We start from the raw sequence: 16,247 nt of genomic DNA, 5'->3' as shown, positions 1-16,247 counted from the left end.
CTGCTGCTTCACAAACACCAACTACACAACACGTCCAGACAACATTTTACACAGTTCATGTGTGAAAACATCTTCATTCTACTTCACAGCGTAAATGACATGAGAGCATTCTTACGTCGCTCTCCAACAGGTTAAACATGCTCTGCTCTGCGATCTCTTTGCTCTCGTCAAACTTCTCCAGCGCCTGTTTGAGTTCATCGTCCTGGACTTTCCCCTGACGCTTCTTCTTGTAGTCGAAGTCCAGACGGCGGCCCTCCATCTTCTTCAGATGATGCTGCAGACATGCATGCATGACCATGAGCTGGTGTGTACGACTCCACAGCTTCCATCTCTGTTCCCACCGTTCTCAATCAGCGGCATCAGGTGACTGCTATCAGGGGTTTTACTCACCTGAATCTCTTTGAGGTCTTTGTCGTGGAGGTTCTGCAGCGGGTCAATGAAGTTCTGTTTGACCTCCATGTCCAGAGCGTCCTTCACCTCCCCGAGCTCCTTCATCGACTCTCCAGCGTCCATCAGCGCCAGGCCTGGGAGGACGGCATGAAGGGAAAACAGAGGGATGGAAAATCGGGAAAATAGTGAAGAGGAAGTTCAAGAACTAAACGGTTCTGAAACAGGAAGTGGTAACAGATTGGTTATTGGGTTCGGAGACGGTTTAATCTGCGTCTGTAACGTTGAGGGCGTCGGTTTGATCGAATTTTTTTCAAATCTCTATTCTGACTGGTCTTTGCAGAAACCGTCGTATCTTCCTTACCGAAGCAGGACTCCTCTCCTAACTCCCGTCCAAACCTCAACATGGCGTCGCCCAGGACGGTCTCCGCCTGCAGGTAACCAGGTCCTTTCTCCTGCCCGCGGATCTTTGACATGGTGTTGATCATACTCAGCTTTGCTCTGGAAGCTTCAGAGATGAAAACACAAACAAGTGATGACGTAAAGACCGACCGTTTCTTTTTGTCTCGTACATGTTTGTGTTTGACTGACCTGGGTTAGGTTGGAGATATTCTGTAGTTTTGGTCATGATGTCGAGCATCGCTCTGCTGGTGATGTCCACCTTCTGCAGAGGGAAACACGTCAGGTGATGCCGAACACTCTAACGTACGTTACGATGATCAGATGCAGATATTTAGTTTTATCACATTGAGGGATGAGACAACTTCCTGCAGCTGCTCAACAACTCATCTCTGTGAAACCAATAAAAAAAGACAGGGAAGTCGTTATGACATGCTGTACCACTCCATTCCACCAGGTGGCGGTAAGAGGACTACTGATGTATGAGTGTTTCTGATGCAAGTCTCCTGAAGTTGATATAATGACAGAGTTATCGACCAATCAGCCATCTTCAGCGCTGCAAGCCCTCGATTCATTTTGAATCTTGTGTAAATGAACAGATTTGTACCTTTTCCATTTCTTTGAAGTCATCGTCTAACTTGGTTCCTTCAGCTCCTCCGACCTTCTCGCTGACTTTCTGTGATCCGACACAAAAACAAACACAGGTGACGATGACGTCTTCAAACCAGCAGCAGAGACGAGATGAAAGCGAAGCAGAGGAAAACGTATGAAACAGAGAAAGAGGAAGTTTGTGTTTGACAGAATGAAGTGAGGATAGTAACACAGAGTCTCCGTCGATCTGTTCACGTCGAACTCTGAAACCTGCTGCAAGAGAAAAGCACACGTGACGCTTTGTGTTGTCTCTTTGTCGTCGTCTCTTCATGGACTTTTCTCTCTGTGGTTGATGTGTGTCTCTTTGTGGGAACATCTGTTTGTGTTCATTTTGTGTCTTTTAACTGAGCTCTTTGACAGTCTGAGCTCCGGCCCCGGGGCCTCCAGACCTTCAGGGGCCTCCAGACCCTTCGGGGGCCTCCAGACCCTTCGGGGGCCTCCAGACCTTCGGGGGCCTCCAGACCCTCCGGGGGCCTCCAGACCTTCAGGGGCCCCCAGACCCTTCGGGGGCCTCCAGACCTTCAGGGGCCTCCAGACCTTCAGGGGCCTCCAGACCCTTCGGGGGCCCCTGTGTGCCGGGGCCCGTTCAATGATCCACCAGTGACCAGAAAATGTAGGAACAATTTTTTTTTTTAAAAGCAGGAAAGAAAGAAGAGAAGGATGGACAGATGAGGAGGGAGATGCAGTTGCCATGGAGACAGGGATCTGACTAGGTCCTCATGTTTCCAAGAACACACACACACACACACACACACACACACACACACACACACACACACACACACACTGTTACATAACCCTTTCACGTTTCCTTTAATCTGAATCTTAATCTGACTTCACTTTCTTTCTTTTTGAAAGTTCTGAAATATTTAAAGTTTATAGAGACGTCATGATTGACAGCTGAGGCTGACTCCTGATTGGTCGAGTTTAGCGGGAACTCTTATCTGAGAGGAAGTGGTCGCTGCAGCTTTAACACGATTCATCACATGTTATAAATCACCGTCGATAACAGAGACGTCTCTCGTTACATCGTAAGGTTCAGACTCACAGCTATTTGCTCCTGGCAGATTCATTTAGCGGAGGAATAACGACTCAGAGCGAGAAATCACCAGAGAGACGTTTACATGACGTCAAACACGAAAAATGTTCATAAAGCTTCATCCACATCATCAACTCTGCTACAGAAACATCTGAATGAGTCCATTCCACTTAGACGTTTCATTATGTCTTAACTACGACATTTGTTTAAAGCAACTCGTTTCTGTGTGAAACAATCTGATCCTCAGAGAAGTGATCAGAAGAAGAAGAAGAAGAAGAAGAAGAACAACAACAACAACAACAACAAGAGAGGGGGAAACAGGAGGAGGGGACGTGAGAGAAAGAAAGAAAAACAACAAAAGAGGAGGGACTCGCCCTCTTTGTGTAAACACACGCACGCACGCACACACGCACGCACGCACGCACGCACACACACACACACACACACACACACACACACACACACACACACACACACACACACACACACACACACACACACACATTGTGTTTTAGCTGCCAAACTGTGCTTTTATTTTGAAAGGGTGAGCAATCTCTTCTTGTTGCTTCCTGATGAAACACACCCCTCTCAGTTCAGGGGGACAGTGTTGTCGCGGCAACAACAGTCACACATGCAGTGAGAGAGCAGCACACACACACACACACACACACACACACACACACACACACACACACACACACACACACACACACACACACACACACACACACACACACACACACACACACACTCCGCTCTGGTTGGCTCGCTCAATAATTGATGGCCCTTGAGGGGAGTGCACGTGACGCAGTGGCAGAGGGAGAGAACCCGTGTGTTGCTGCTCAGCTCCAGGTTTCAGGTGTAATGTTGCACAGCCCTGCTTTGACCTTTGACCCGTCCTCTTCCTCGCCATCAGCCGCGGTGTTGGCGAATGTCGATGACGAGATCGAAGAAGCTGTGTGATGTGAAACGATGTGACGGGTCGTTTGTGTGTCAGGAGTCAAACTTTGTTTTAAAACATATCTCTGTTGCTATGGTTACGCCTGGCGCTCACACCACTCTTTTCTGGGGTGGTGTTTTGAAAATGACGACGCCCCACATCTGTTTCCTGATTAGGTCTGATCAGCTACGACTGGTCACACTCCCGTCATGTGACCCTTTCCTGTAAGAAACAAACGATAGAGACGAAGACGAAGACACTGTGGGGGGGTATATTGATTCTCATGGTGATCAGGTGACAGATTCTCAGAGGAGCAGGAGGAATCAAAAGAAAAACGTGTTTGATCAGAGGCGGCGGCGGCGCTAACCCTGACGTAGGTGTCCTGGTTTAAGTTATATTCTGACTGAGAGGACACGCCCACCTACACCGGCCTCCTGCACACATTGGACAGTACTAGCTGTCATTCACACTGTGGTGTCCAAGCAGTGGAGTCGCCCTCTGTTGGTCATTCTAGAGAACACAGGTTTCCCCGGAGTCTACGTTTGTTTTTATTTACAGTCTGTGCCATGCACACGTCTCTGTAGCACCTCTGTCGCCCCCTGTAGGTGTCTTGAGGTAAATCCCTGGTTTGTTTTGTGGTCTGGACGTTTCTCAGTCTCTCTTATCTCCTTGTTTCTCGTCCTGCTCGGCTGCACTGACCCAGTTTCCCTGCAGGGATCAATAAACAGACCAAAGCAACAGAACGTGCAGGAATTCACCGACACAGAGACGAAACCCAGGAAACAGATTCTGAGAAACAAAACAAATCAGACGAGTCGCTGCTGATGATGAACTAAACTCAGCGGTGGAAGAAAAATCATCTTCTAATTGGATCAGTATTTTAGACACTTGACACTTTATGTGTTCGAGCTGTGAACTAAATTCTCTGACTGTAGTTTGATGAAACACATTAATGTTGGAGTCGACAGTTTGGGACGTTTATTTATCTATGGCATAAGGGAATAAAGGTTTGTTTACCTGATGGAGGGAAAGAAAAGAACTGGCTATGAGACCAATGATGGATGAGGAAAGAGAAGGTGTAAAGGGAAGGTCTTCAGATGCATGATAGAGGGATGAGAGGAGGATAATATAGAGAAAGGGATGATGGAAGAATATGGAGACATGATGGAGGGATTTTTAGAGGAATGAAGAAATAATGAAAAAGATAAGGAGATGATGGAGGGATGAAGAGTAAGAAGGGAGGGATGTAGAGAACATGATCATAAAAGAAGATACATTATTTGATGAAGAGATGAGAATAGACGCGATGGATGGATGTTCAGAGGCATTGTAAAGAAAACAAAGCAAATGGGATGATAGAGGGATGGACCCTAACCCTAACCCTAACCCTAACCCAAAGGAGAGAGAGAAAACAAGACAATGGGACAAAAAAGAAAGAGGATGTGAAAAAAGATTAGACCAAGATGACAAAATGATGGAGGGATGAAGGAGGAATGATAGAGGAACAGACTTGTGGTGAAGGGATGAGGGGGAAAAGGAAAGAAGAGAGATGAAGAAGGATGGATGATACAGAGATGGAAAGAGAGATGATGATGAGAGAAGCAGGGATGGAGATGATGGAGGGATAATAGAAGGATGGAGAGATAGAGGGATGATGGAGGGAATTCCCAGTTGCATGCAGCAACAGCCAATCAGCTCTGCAGACACACACACACACACACACACACACACATTGTTACGTAATATTACATCACAACGTGCACGCGCAGTGTAACACACACAGACACACAGTAACATTCACACACTGTAACACACACACATCCACACACTGTAACACACACACACACACACACACACACACACACACACAGGAACATCCACACACTGTAACACACACACACACACACAAGAACATCCACACACTGTAACACACACACACACAGGAACATCCACACACTGTAACACACACACACACACACACACACAGGAACATCCACACACTGTAACACACACACACACAGGAACATCCACACACTGTAACACACACAGGAACATCCACACACTGTAACACACACAGGAACATCCACACACTGTAACACACACCCGCGCACAGTGTTACCTGGGTAGCTTTATGAAACTGCTTCTTCAACCCTGCGACAGACATCACTCCGTTTATTACGTTTCTTCTTCTCTGAATATGGAGCAACTGCGCTCAGTGAACTGACGATGCTCGATGGAGAGAGAGAGGGGGGGGGCAGAGAGAGAGAGAGAGAGAGAGACACAGAGAGAGAGAGAGAGAGAGGGAGAGAGAGAGAGAGAGAGAGAGAGAGAGAGAGAGAGACAGAGAGACAGAGAGAGAGAGAGAGAGACAGAGAGAGAGAGAGACAGAGAGAGAGAGAGAGAGAGAGAGAGACAGAGAGAGAGAGAGACAGAGAGAGAGAGAGACAGAGAGAGAGAGAGAGAGAGAGAGAGAGAGACAGAGAGAGAGAGAGACAGAGAGAGAGAGAGAGAGAGAGAGACAGAGAGAGAGAGAGACAGAGAGAGAGAGAGAGAGAGACAGACAGAGAGAGAGACAGAGAGAGAGAGAGAGAGAGAGAGACAGAGAGAGAGAGAGAGAGAGAGAGAGAGAGAGAGAGAGAGAGAGAGAGAGAGATTTTTGTATCATTTATTTTTCACTATTATTATTATTATTATTATTATTATATATATATATATATATATATATCCTAGAAGTCCAGTGAATGTCCTCATGAAACCTTCATGGATTCATGAGGATTAATCATCAGAAATATTCCTCAAATCTTTTACAATTTTAGTCCCACTATGAAAATAAATATTAAAAAACTAACAGAAACCTCCGTCTGTCAAACACAAACGATCTTTGATCGATGACGTTTACCATGACGTCACTGCGCGGCCCGCTCCCACCCACTCACGAGCCTCGGGTCCAGAGCACGAGACATCCGGCTGTGCTGCTTCCGGTTCACAATAAAAACAACAACAACAATAACAATAATAATGACAAGATTGATATTAAACTATCAATTAGAAAACAAAAATAAGGATTTTAATAAAATAACGTAACAAAAAAACGTATTAATGTGTGTGTCTGTGTGTGTGTGTGTGTTCCTGTGTGTGTGTGTGTTCCTGTGTGTGTGTTCCTGTGTGTGTTCCTGTGTGTGTGTGTGTGTGTGTGAAATATAATTCATTAATTTGATAAGATACTTGTCTGAATTATATATATATATATATTCAGTGTATATATATATTCAGTAAATGGAAAGAACCAAATCTAGTGAATCTCATGATGTTTTAAAGCTCAAATACTGTATTTAAATTCACAGACGTGTTTTATTGCCTCAGTAGACGAAGGGATTAAACTTCGTATAAATCATAAACGACGTTTGAAAACGGGACGATTTCCTCGTTGTTGGAGTCAAACTCTTCAAAGGCCTGAACCCGTTGCACTACCTGTTCCAACCAGAGGGGAGATTAGCAGAAGAAGCTTGACTAAATCCTAAAGACTAGGTGTTATTTAAACAGTGTTTATTTACAGACTGTATATGAAGCACAGACGTGAGAGACTCAGTTCACTTTGGTTTATTTCAGTTATAGAACAGAGACTTCAGTCGGTTTCCAACCACGATACAAAACACAACATCTAGGTCAGTGGAGCCACAGAGCTGCTCCTGTTTCCAGTGCGGTCACGCGTTTTACTTCTGTTCAAATTCAATGTGGTTTTATTTTGACTGTCGGCCTGTTTGTGGGATTTCAAATCGCACAACATCCTCTCTTAGCTTCTGAGAAATGACACTCACCTACTTTTAATTGGATCTCACCACCGCCGACCCACAATCTGTGCTGACCCCTCACTCACACATCCCTGCAGATAAACTTCAACTGATCGGGACTGACTCTCCCACCAAGGTTCTCGTGTGGAGCAGAATTTCTTGGCCACTTGTTTCCAGGCTATGCCGGGGTTTCCATGATGACATCATTGCTGCTTCTTCTCTCTGCAAGTGTCCGAGCTGCTGCACCAACAAACATCAGTTTAGAAGTTTCTCTGACAGAAGACAATGAAACTTCATTCGTCACAGTTGAACCTTTCTGTGTTTCCATTATTAAACGTCATTACTTTTGGTGATTTGTTTTGTCCTGATCTGATGAGTTATAATGAGCTTGTGAAAGCACCCACCTCTCTTCCTGTCTCTGTGTATGATTGCCAGTAAGATGGTGGCCAGCAGGTAAGGCGTTCCCACCAGGAGGTGACACATCAGCCTGAAGGCAGACGGTGGATTTACAGCTGCAGGCGGACATGAGGACGAAGGTGGACATGAAGCTGGAATGATGAAAACAAGTCAGACCTTCTCCTTCAGAGGCTCGTGTGAAGACCGATTGTGTCACAGCGGCGCGACTAGACTTTTGTATTTCGAAGTTCCTCCCTCCCTGAGAAACAAAGGGTCCAATGGCTGGATCCTCCCCTGCACATTCAATCCCAGGATTCATTGCGATTCGTTGATTAACCATTTTTTCCAAAAGGTAATGGCCCTGACAAGCGATGAGACATCGGATACTTGAGTATCATGCGTCAACTCAACCAATTTATCAACAATACGCATGTTACAAAAGAACGAGGGGCACGAGCTGGGGACACTAATCAGGGAACTCTTCTGTCCAGCAGCGATTCGGCTTCGTGGTCTTCCTGTTCAGACCTCGTCCTCTGAAGGTGACGACCCCTGATCTGAGAAGCAGTTCTGTTACTGCACATTCTCACAGATTATCTCTGTGTCAGTGGTAGACTCACCGTGGACGGTCACCCAGCTGGATAAGGATTCGTCTCCTCCAGAGATGCTGCACTTGTAGAGACCTTCATCAGATCTGGAAACACTGGAGATGCTCATCTCCCCTGAGGAGCTGCTGCCGATGTGGAGGCCATCTTTGAAGAAGTTAAAGACGTGGTCGTGGGACAACGTCTCTTTGCAGCGCAGCGTCACAGCCGCCCCCTCCGACACCGGGAGCGCCGGACTTTCCAGAATCACAGAGCGGTCTGGAGAAAATAAGAACTAGAACCTGAACTGTGGATTTTTGGAGATATACACTGATACCCAAAACAAAGTAAAAAAATGTCGGATACTTATATATATACCTGTATATATATATATATGTTTGATAACAACAACATTTTAAATAATTCAAATGTTGTCGTTATCAAACCTTTATGACAAAGAAATGTAACTGAGGTCTGATATTTTACAGTTTAACTATAAATTTATGATAAATTAATTAAATAAAACCCAAATATATAGAACTTAAATTAATTTGAATGTAACATTTTAATATAACTGCACATTTCTTCTGTAGAATAAACCACATTAACACGGATGCGTCTGTGACAGACTTTATCAGTCAGCTGATTCATTATTGAGTTTCTCTTCAAACTTTAAACAAATGAATTATGCCTTAATAATACTTAATGATGTAATCCTTATTAAAGGCTCAGTGACGTGAGTCGTACCAGTGACGGTGATGTTGACGCTGCTGCTCCCCTCGCCGCCTGCAGACTCACACCAGTAGAGGCCGCTGTCGGACGGGTAGAGGTTTCCGATGCTGCAGGTGGACTCTGAGGAGGTGGAGCCCCAACCGGAGGAGCAGGGCCTGACTCCGCCCTCCGAGGTTCTCCTCCTCACCGTCCAGCTGCTGGAGTTGGTCGGATCCTCACAGTTCAGGGAGACGCGGTCGTACATGAAGAACTGAGAAGTGTCCGGGCTGAGCTGGAGACAGGCTGGGGACAGGACACCTACACAGGGGGACAGAAAGGAATGGAAGACTACAAGAGGAGAAACGAATCAAAAGGGAAGGAGCCAGGGGGAAGGAAAGGAGACCAAAAAGTGGATGAAGTGAAGAATAAAATGAAACAAAGTGAAAGAGGAAAGAGGAAAGAGGATGAGACAGATGAAGTATAAGAGAGAGAGAGACGGACCAACAGCAGAAGGTGGAGATGAAGCAGTGGAACAGTGACTCTGGTTCAGTAGAAGGTGTGAAGCTGTCAGGTTGTACTCACACAGCATCCGGCCGAGCGGCGTGAACTGCATCATGTCCCACTGCGAACTGACGTCCTGTCTGACAGGCGGCCGCAAGGGGCCCGTCGTCATGGCAGCGGAGCGTGTGGGAGACAAACCCCCTCAGTCCAAGAGACAGTTTACCCCCCCCCCCAATATAATGTATTCAGAGATAAAGAATGTAAATATAAAGTATGTACATTTTAAGTATTTATATATAAAGAATGTCGACGTAAGGAACTGAGATCAGGTATTGAATATAAAAAACTAAATAATGTGTTGATGATGATTGACTCAACAAATTCCCAATAAACGACTGACAGTCCAATAGGTGAGGGATTTATTTGACAAACATACATCATAGATCATTTACTTTGTTGTAAAATATGCAGAAAAAAACCAACATTTACAATTCAGATAGTTTTAAATTCTTGTAAACCAGCAGTAAAAGTACTGCAGAAGACAGGAAGGAGGGACGTGTCAGTCCCTCTTCACACGTACAGAGAAGTGCTGCTGCGCGGGACAAACTTCTAATTTAACATGTATAATGTAATGTGTATAAATCTATTTCACAATCTGTACAGGGTCATATTCACATGTTTTGGACGTATATGAAGTAACATGACGCTCAGGAGCATATGGACATGAGGAGAAACAAAATAATGAAGTCCATGTAAAATAAAGCATAACAGTGACTTATCCTAACATGAACATTACAACCGTGAGTCGTTGAAGGTTTAACTCATAATCTCATCAGCTGACGTGATTGGACAGAAGATTCGTTTTCCAGCTCAGTTTATACTGTGAACGTGTATAAAACTCATTTATACCGTTTTCTTTTTGTAATATATACAAGAACAAATATTCACAGATTAATACTGATTGATACAGATGATATTTTCTGACAAGTAATGCTAATTTGTATTGTACAATTTATTATCAATAATGAAATTCTTAATTTCCATTTTTCTTACCCCAGTAAGAACTCACCATTTCCATCAAGGTTTCTAAGCTCTATGAAAGAATATATGACTTCCCTGGATTCATCTGAAACGTAGATATTTCTTTCTATAGTTAAATCATTCCTCAAATCATCTATAGTGTTCACGGAAGCTGCATAACGCTTCAGAGACAGTGTCCTCAGGGCCTTGGATTGATTCATAGAGACACGTGTCACCGCACACTTCACAATACACTTGAGATGAAGCAGGATCCAGGCTCACCGTAGTTAGAAGTTGTGTCTCCTTATTGTGTCGTATCGGAAAAGTTCATGACCGTCCTTTTTGATTGTGTAATACCAGTTTGTGTGTCTTTCCTCCCTCATGTCTCATGTAAAGGTAAGGGACTCTCCGGGGCACAGGGGGCCAACGAGGGGCCAACGAGGGGCCCCCTGTGGCCCGACGGTCACGACAGCGTCTCGAAGCCGCCACAAGGACAGAGGATGTGTGAGTGACTTCATTTAAAGACTCATCTTGAACGAATAAAACAAAGAGACGAAGAATGTTCAATCACCTTCAGCATGTCCTTCAGCATGTCCACAGCCGAGGAAGATGTTCAGTGCTGAAGAGGAATTAGAAAATGATCAAACCTTGACAGAAAATATGAAGAACACAGTAAAACGGACTGAGAACTCACAGAACCAGCAGAACCAGCAGAACCAGCAGAGCCCACAGAGCGAAGCCCGTCCCATCCTCGCTGCTCTGCAGAGACGAAGCTTCACGGTGCAGAGGAGAAACTCAAGTGACCTTTCATGTAAGAGCTTTTCAAACTTCCTCTTCTGAGCTCAGCTCGTCTACACTTCCTTTCACACAAATATGACAGGATGTAACTTTTAATAAAACGATAGACTAAGAAATAGAGTTGTTTCACATCATCTGAGTCGGTCGAGCACGTTCCTCCACCGAGGCCCGACAGTCCCCTCGTGAAACTCACATGTAGAACCAGAGTTTTATTTGGATCTGCACCGAAACACACACACACTCATGAATACCAGTCCCCTGAACAGACTTTCTATTTCCTGAGAAATCACTATAATATTTAAAAGCCCCTCGTCTCACAATGTTAAAGGAAGTGAAAAAGATCCACACCAAAATGAAATCTGGTGTTTTGTTCCTGACCACATCCTTCCACCGAGTTCCTGGTTCCTGCTAACAAACGAAAGTATTGTAGGTTTGTGTCGTGGACCTGATCCGACCTGATTCAGCAGCTGCTCACTGCCCCATGTTGACTGGAGCGATACTGAATCCTCCAGCACACGGTGGATGCAGGTTCCACTTTAAACACATAGAGAACCTCCTGCATGAACATGTTATAGACATGACCCCAAAAGTGAAGGGAAATCATCTCAATCCCCCTGGTGGCCAGCAGAAGGAGAGGTCATGAACTCCGCCTCCTCCTTGTTAGCAGACGGGACATGAACCAAACTAAAAAGTCAAATCAGTTTCAAGATGGTTTCTGTCCTTTTGCAGAAATGAGGTGAAAGATGGTGGCACCAGTATCTATGATATTTTGGTTTCACTTTTGTACGACAGGAAGTGGAGATGCTCTTATGTAGAATCGACCACAAAGCAATCACCTCTTTTTCCTTGATGTATTTTTACATCTTGTGGGTTGTAACAGAAATCTATAAAAGTCTTTTTTTATATCTTTTATTGAGAACTGTCAGATTAAATCCAGTAATTCTATTTCACAACGAGGTTAAACATGCAGAAGACAGTGAGTCTCTGGTACAGTAAGCACTGTTGTTCAAATGCTGCAAACAATATATAGACAAGGCATCTTAACTTACTTTCAATCATGCAAATACTTCATTTGATTTCAACCTTTCAAATCCTTTCTCAGTTTAATAACAGGGAATGATATTTAAGCCATAAGGTCGAAGCCCATTCAGGTCAGTTCGTTGCTCGTGGCAGAAGTTCCAGTGTTTTCAAGCTCATTGGATTATTTCCCTTTGAGTTGAGTGAAGCACAGAAAGTGTGTATGTACAAAGTTGTGTTTTCCAGTTTAAAGAGAGTGAATAGTGCATGAATGTCCATATTAGACAGACGTAATCTTTCACCTCCTCTGGTGGTCTCATGTGACCTGTTGGTGGCGCTGTGACTTCAGAGTTTTGGGCTTTTGCAACACGCTGTACAAAGTGTTAACCTCCGAGGGCCCGGCCTCCTCCTCAGTGATCGTCAGTGAGTGTGAAGCTTCTCCAAGCGTCTCACTCTCAACAGGAGGAGGAGCCACTGCCTGTAAAACGCTGTAGACAGTCTCCACTTCCTGACTTGGCGCGGCCCCCATTTCCTCGGCGGGCTGTGTGGCGTCCACGTTTTCATAAGCGACCTCAGACGGGCTGGAGGACGAGGTAGAGCCTCTGGTCTCCGGCTGTGGCTGCTCCTCAACCAACGTCTGTCTCTGGAAATAAGCAACAAAACAAGTCTTTAGTCTGTGAAACATGGAAAGACACCTCCTCCTGCACTGTGTTTCTAGAGCTGGAAACTAAATGATACGACTTCTTTGATGAAACATATTAACGCTGTACATTTATATATTTAAACCTCTAAGCCACCACATTGTCCACCCTTCAGCAACGTTCCCCATCCTCCGCTGCCCCCTGGCTGTGGGCGGTGTCACTCACACACAGTTTGAATCCCTGGCGTAAACAAGCATCTGTGCCGGCGGTTCGAACGACCATGGAAACCTTTTGAGTTTCTATGACGACTGAAGCTGCCACAGGTTCTCTGTCATGTTGGGAAGGGGGGGTGAGGTGAGGGGTGTTCAGTTGCAACATGACACCTCACCACTAGAGGTCACTACATTCTACACACGGCACCTTTTAGTAAAAAAGCTAGATTTCATCATCATAGAGCATTTTATTCAAAACGCACTCAACACCATTCATATTGTTATATGACAAATATCAATAGAAGGTCATGCAGCTTACCTGACGGTGATTACATTCTGAAGAAACCTTCCGAGCCAGAAGAGCAATAAATATAATGAGAGCTGCACACACTGCACAAAGTATGACTATTTTAAATACAAGTAGTGATTCCTCTCTGTGTTCAGGATCAGGTTTATTGAAGCCTGGAAAGAAACACAAACACATCATCAGCAGATCATTCTCATTTTCATGAAAAGTAACAAAAGATTCATCTGGATTACGACAAACAACTGTGGGTTCCACAACATGATGAGAAAGACTTACACGCTGTTGCCATGTTTGCTGACTCAGTCTCGGCGCTAACGTGATTGTTGGCGCTGCAGACGACGGTCCAGTTGACGGCGGAGATGGTGATTCTGATGACCTCTGGGCGCGACCTCTGAGACGCTCTGCAGCCGTCCTCATCGCAGTCGGCCAACGCCCACTCGCCCCGCACGGAGCAGTTGACTGCGGTGCTGCAGAGTCCTGCAGACTGGTTGGAGTGGAGGACAGACACTTGGACGGCAGGCCTGGGGACGCTGTCTGCAAGCAACCGGCCGAGCAGTTGGGTAAATCATTTGTCATATCTGTCCAGTTATAAGTAATATTTCAGAATAACCACATTAAATGTATGATCCCAGTGTCTTTAATACAACATTAGTAAATATGTAGAAAAGGTCCAAAGTACCACGACAGGAAACTCTCTGCACTTACATCTGAAAATCATGTTCTTGCTCAGTTCCTCATTTTTATCTCGATGTTATTTTAACTTCTCTGAATTCTCGTCCTGTTACCGTTCACGTTATTCTATTTTCATCTCGTTTCAGTTTGTGGTTTATATTCTGTTGTTACGTCCTGTGAGGAGTTGATGGTTAAATGTAAACTATTGAAAACACCTTTCTCAGGAGCTGGGATTCTATTGTGGACAGAAAACCTTAAGAGAAGTTATGGTGAGAAAACAATGACAGATTATGTTTTATCACAGTTTTGAGAACAGTTAAAGTAAATCTTAAGCTGAAAGGTCAGTGACTGTACGAACACATGAATCTCAAGAGAAACATTCCCACCTTGAACGATGACTCTGTGTTTCTCAGTCGATTGAGTAAAGTTACGATCGTTGATTGTGGCCTCATAGATTCCAGTGTCCGTGTGAGTCAGCCCTTTAATGCACAACGTGAGATTCTTGGGACTGAATTCCACTTTCTTTGCAAACCTGGGATTCATATGTTCTTTAGAGGCAATGAGCATTCCAGCAAATTTCCATGAACCACCTAAATATGGTGGTGGTTTTGTAACATTCAGACATATTGAGCTGTTTTTCATTTTGTAATGTGTCACTGCTGTGTCCTCTGCCCTGATTCCTGAGGACAAAACAAAAGGTAGTAAATTACTTCAAAATTAAATCAACAGAACTTCACGTAAGTTAGTTCACACTTTGTGAAGACATATCAGGACCAGTCAAATGTTTTTGTAGTAGCATTGATGTATAAATAAGGTGAAGCTCAATGTGAAGGCACAATATGAAGATGTTAGAAAACAAATGTTGTGTTGTACCGACCATATATTAACCTGAGAGCTATTTTATTATTTGGTCCAATAACAAAATAGTTCTTCTCGCATTAACTCAAAATCTACTACAAATGGAAAACAAGACTTAACCTCATTTGAATAAGTGTTACACCCGGTTTCCCGTTAATGTTTAGGAGCCACATGAACTGACTGAAACATTTCACTGCACATAATTCAAGTTACATTGATTTTACCTGTAAGAATCCAACAGCTGAGCAGAAGAAACATTTTCAATCCTCAGTCTTGGTACGTGACGACGCCGAGTGTGAAAGGGTTTGATAGAAACGCGAGTTGCTGGTGCAGCAAACCATGAAGGTAGCAAGGCAGTGGTGGCAGGTGTCACATCTCAAGAAGGTCAGGAAGTGACTGAAGGAGGCTGATGACTTTGATTCATTTGAATACAACCCACATAGTGGAATCTTCATTCCACAGACAAGTTGAGGGGTGTTGTGGTTCAATACAACTGAGCAGATACCTTCATCCAAAGTTCTCTGTCTGGTGATATTAGATCCTCTCGTCCTTATTCCGTATGTTCGAGGCTTTGACATGTATTTTCCTGATTGGTCAGAACAGTCGTACTACAAGCTCCAGGAGTATTCAGTACTTCTATTGGTATTTAAATGTAAATGCAGTTAAAAACTTAACAAAATTAAATGCTCCATAATTCAAAAGTTGCAATGCAAACGCAAAATGATGTTGAGAAGTGCCTGGTTACGTTTGGAGGAAATTCAAACATAAATCTTTGGTCTCACATGCAGACATTGTAAATAACAGTTTTATTAAAGAAGGCACTTAGACGTACATTAGCAGTCGGACCAATGAGCTTCCAGTATTCAGAGGGACACATCCACAGTTTGCAGTGCAGCTGATACAGTAGAAACCAGCACCGCCAATATTGATGCTGAATATTTATCATCAGGCTTGTATGGAACAGCAGAGGATTTTCATTTGAAATGTGGCACATAAAACACTTTAACGTCCTCGAAAACTCAAACTTGGTGCTTTATATATTTGTTATAGGGTTAGAGTTATTTTTTATATTTATATATCAGGCGATATTATGATGTTGTTTTTGAATAAAATGCTTTGTTGGCCGGTGAAACAAACAAATAGAAGAAACTCAGATGCTCCTCATCTCTTCAAAAATGATTCCCCAAAAATGTCATTGTTTGTGTTAACCTATTAATTTACCATAGCACCATCATTTAATTTTCAAATGACTATTTCCATGCACAGTAGAAGGAGAAAAAGGGTCGCTGACACTTCTCATGTGTGACAAAGGTACAGCAGTAAAAA

The 16,247-nt window shown here is 44.0% G+C and overlaps 3 protein-coding genes across 3 annotated transcripts in view; all 3 read right to left on the bottom strand.

Annotated features, from left to right (window-relative positions):
* The window catches only part of LOC117752141 (endophilin-A1-like), an 8,653-nt gene extending 2,967 nt beyond the window's left edge, over positions 1-5,686 (bottom strand). Inside the window, exons 1-6 of the mRNA XM_034569331.1 lie at positions 5,536-5,686; positions 1,394-1,462; positions 979-1,051; positions 752-895; positions 391-524; positions 116-274 (exon numbers count right to left, since the gene is read on the bottom strand). Coding sequence (XP_034425222.1) covers positions 116-274; positions 391-524; positions 752-895; positions 979-1,051; positions 1,394-1,462; positions 5,536-5,580 — 624 coding nt within the window. The 5' untranslated portion in view covers positions 5,581-5,686. The remainder of the gene's footprint in view (positions 1-115; positions 275-390; positions 525-751; positions 896-978; positions 1,052-1,393; positions 1,463-5,535) is intronic.
* A 1,307-nt stretch (positions 5,687-6,993) lies between these two features.
* On the bottom strand, positions 6,994-9,568 carry LOC117752195 (Fc receptor-like protein 4). Its single transcript, XM_034569389.1, has 5 exons — positions 9,478-9,568; positions 8,932-9,213; positions 8,221-8,463; positions 7,612-7,755; positions 6,994-7,447 (listed from the first exon to the last, which is right to left on the bottom strand). Exons 1-5 carry the CDS (start codon positions 9,566-9,568, stop codon positions 7,386-7,388), a joined length of 822 nt encoding a protein of 273 aa, XP_034425280.1. The 3' UTR covers positions 6,994-7,385.
* A 4,031-nt stretch (positions 9,569-13,599) lies between these two features.
* On the bottom strand, positions 13,600-15,311 carry si:ch1073-220m6.1. The gene is made up of 3 exons (XM_034569336.1): positions 15,146-15,311; positions 14,450-14,743; positions 13,600-13,925 (listed from the first exon to the last, which is right to left on the bottom strand). Exons 1-3 carry the CDS (start codon positions 15,177-15,179, stop codon positions 13,621-13,623), a joined length of 633 nt encoding a protein of 210 aa, XP_034425227.1. The 5' UTR covers positions 15,180-15,311; the 3' UTR covers positions 13,600-13,620.
* Between the last annotated feature and the right edge of the window lie 936 nt (positions 15,312-16,247).

Source organism: Hippoglossus hippoglossus, chromosome 18, assembly GCF_009819705.1.
Source record: "Hippoglossus hippoglossus isolate fHipHip1 chromosome 18, fHipHip1.pri, whole genome shotgun sequence".
NCBI classification, from domain to species: Eukaryota; Metazoa; Chordata; class Actinopteri; order Pleuronectiformes; family Pleuronectidae; genus Hippoglossus; species Hippoglossus hippoglossus.
Note: the sequence above shows the minus strand (reverse complement) of the source record. Positions and strands in the feature narration are given on the sequence as shown.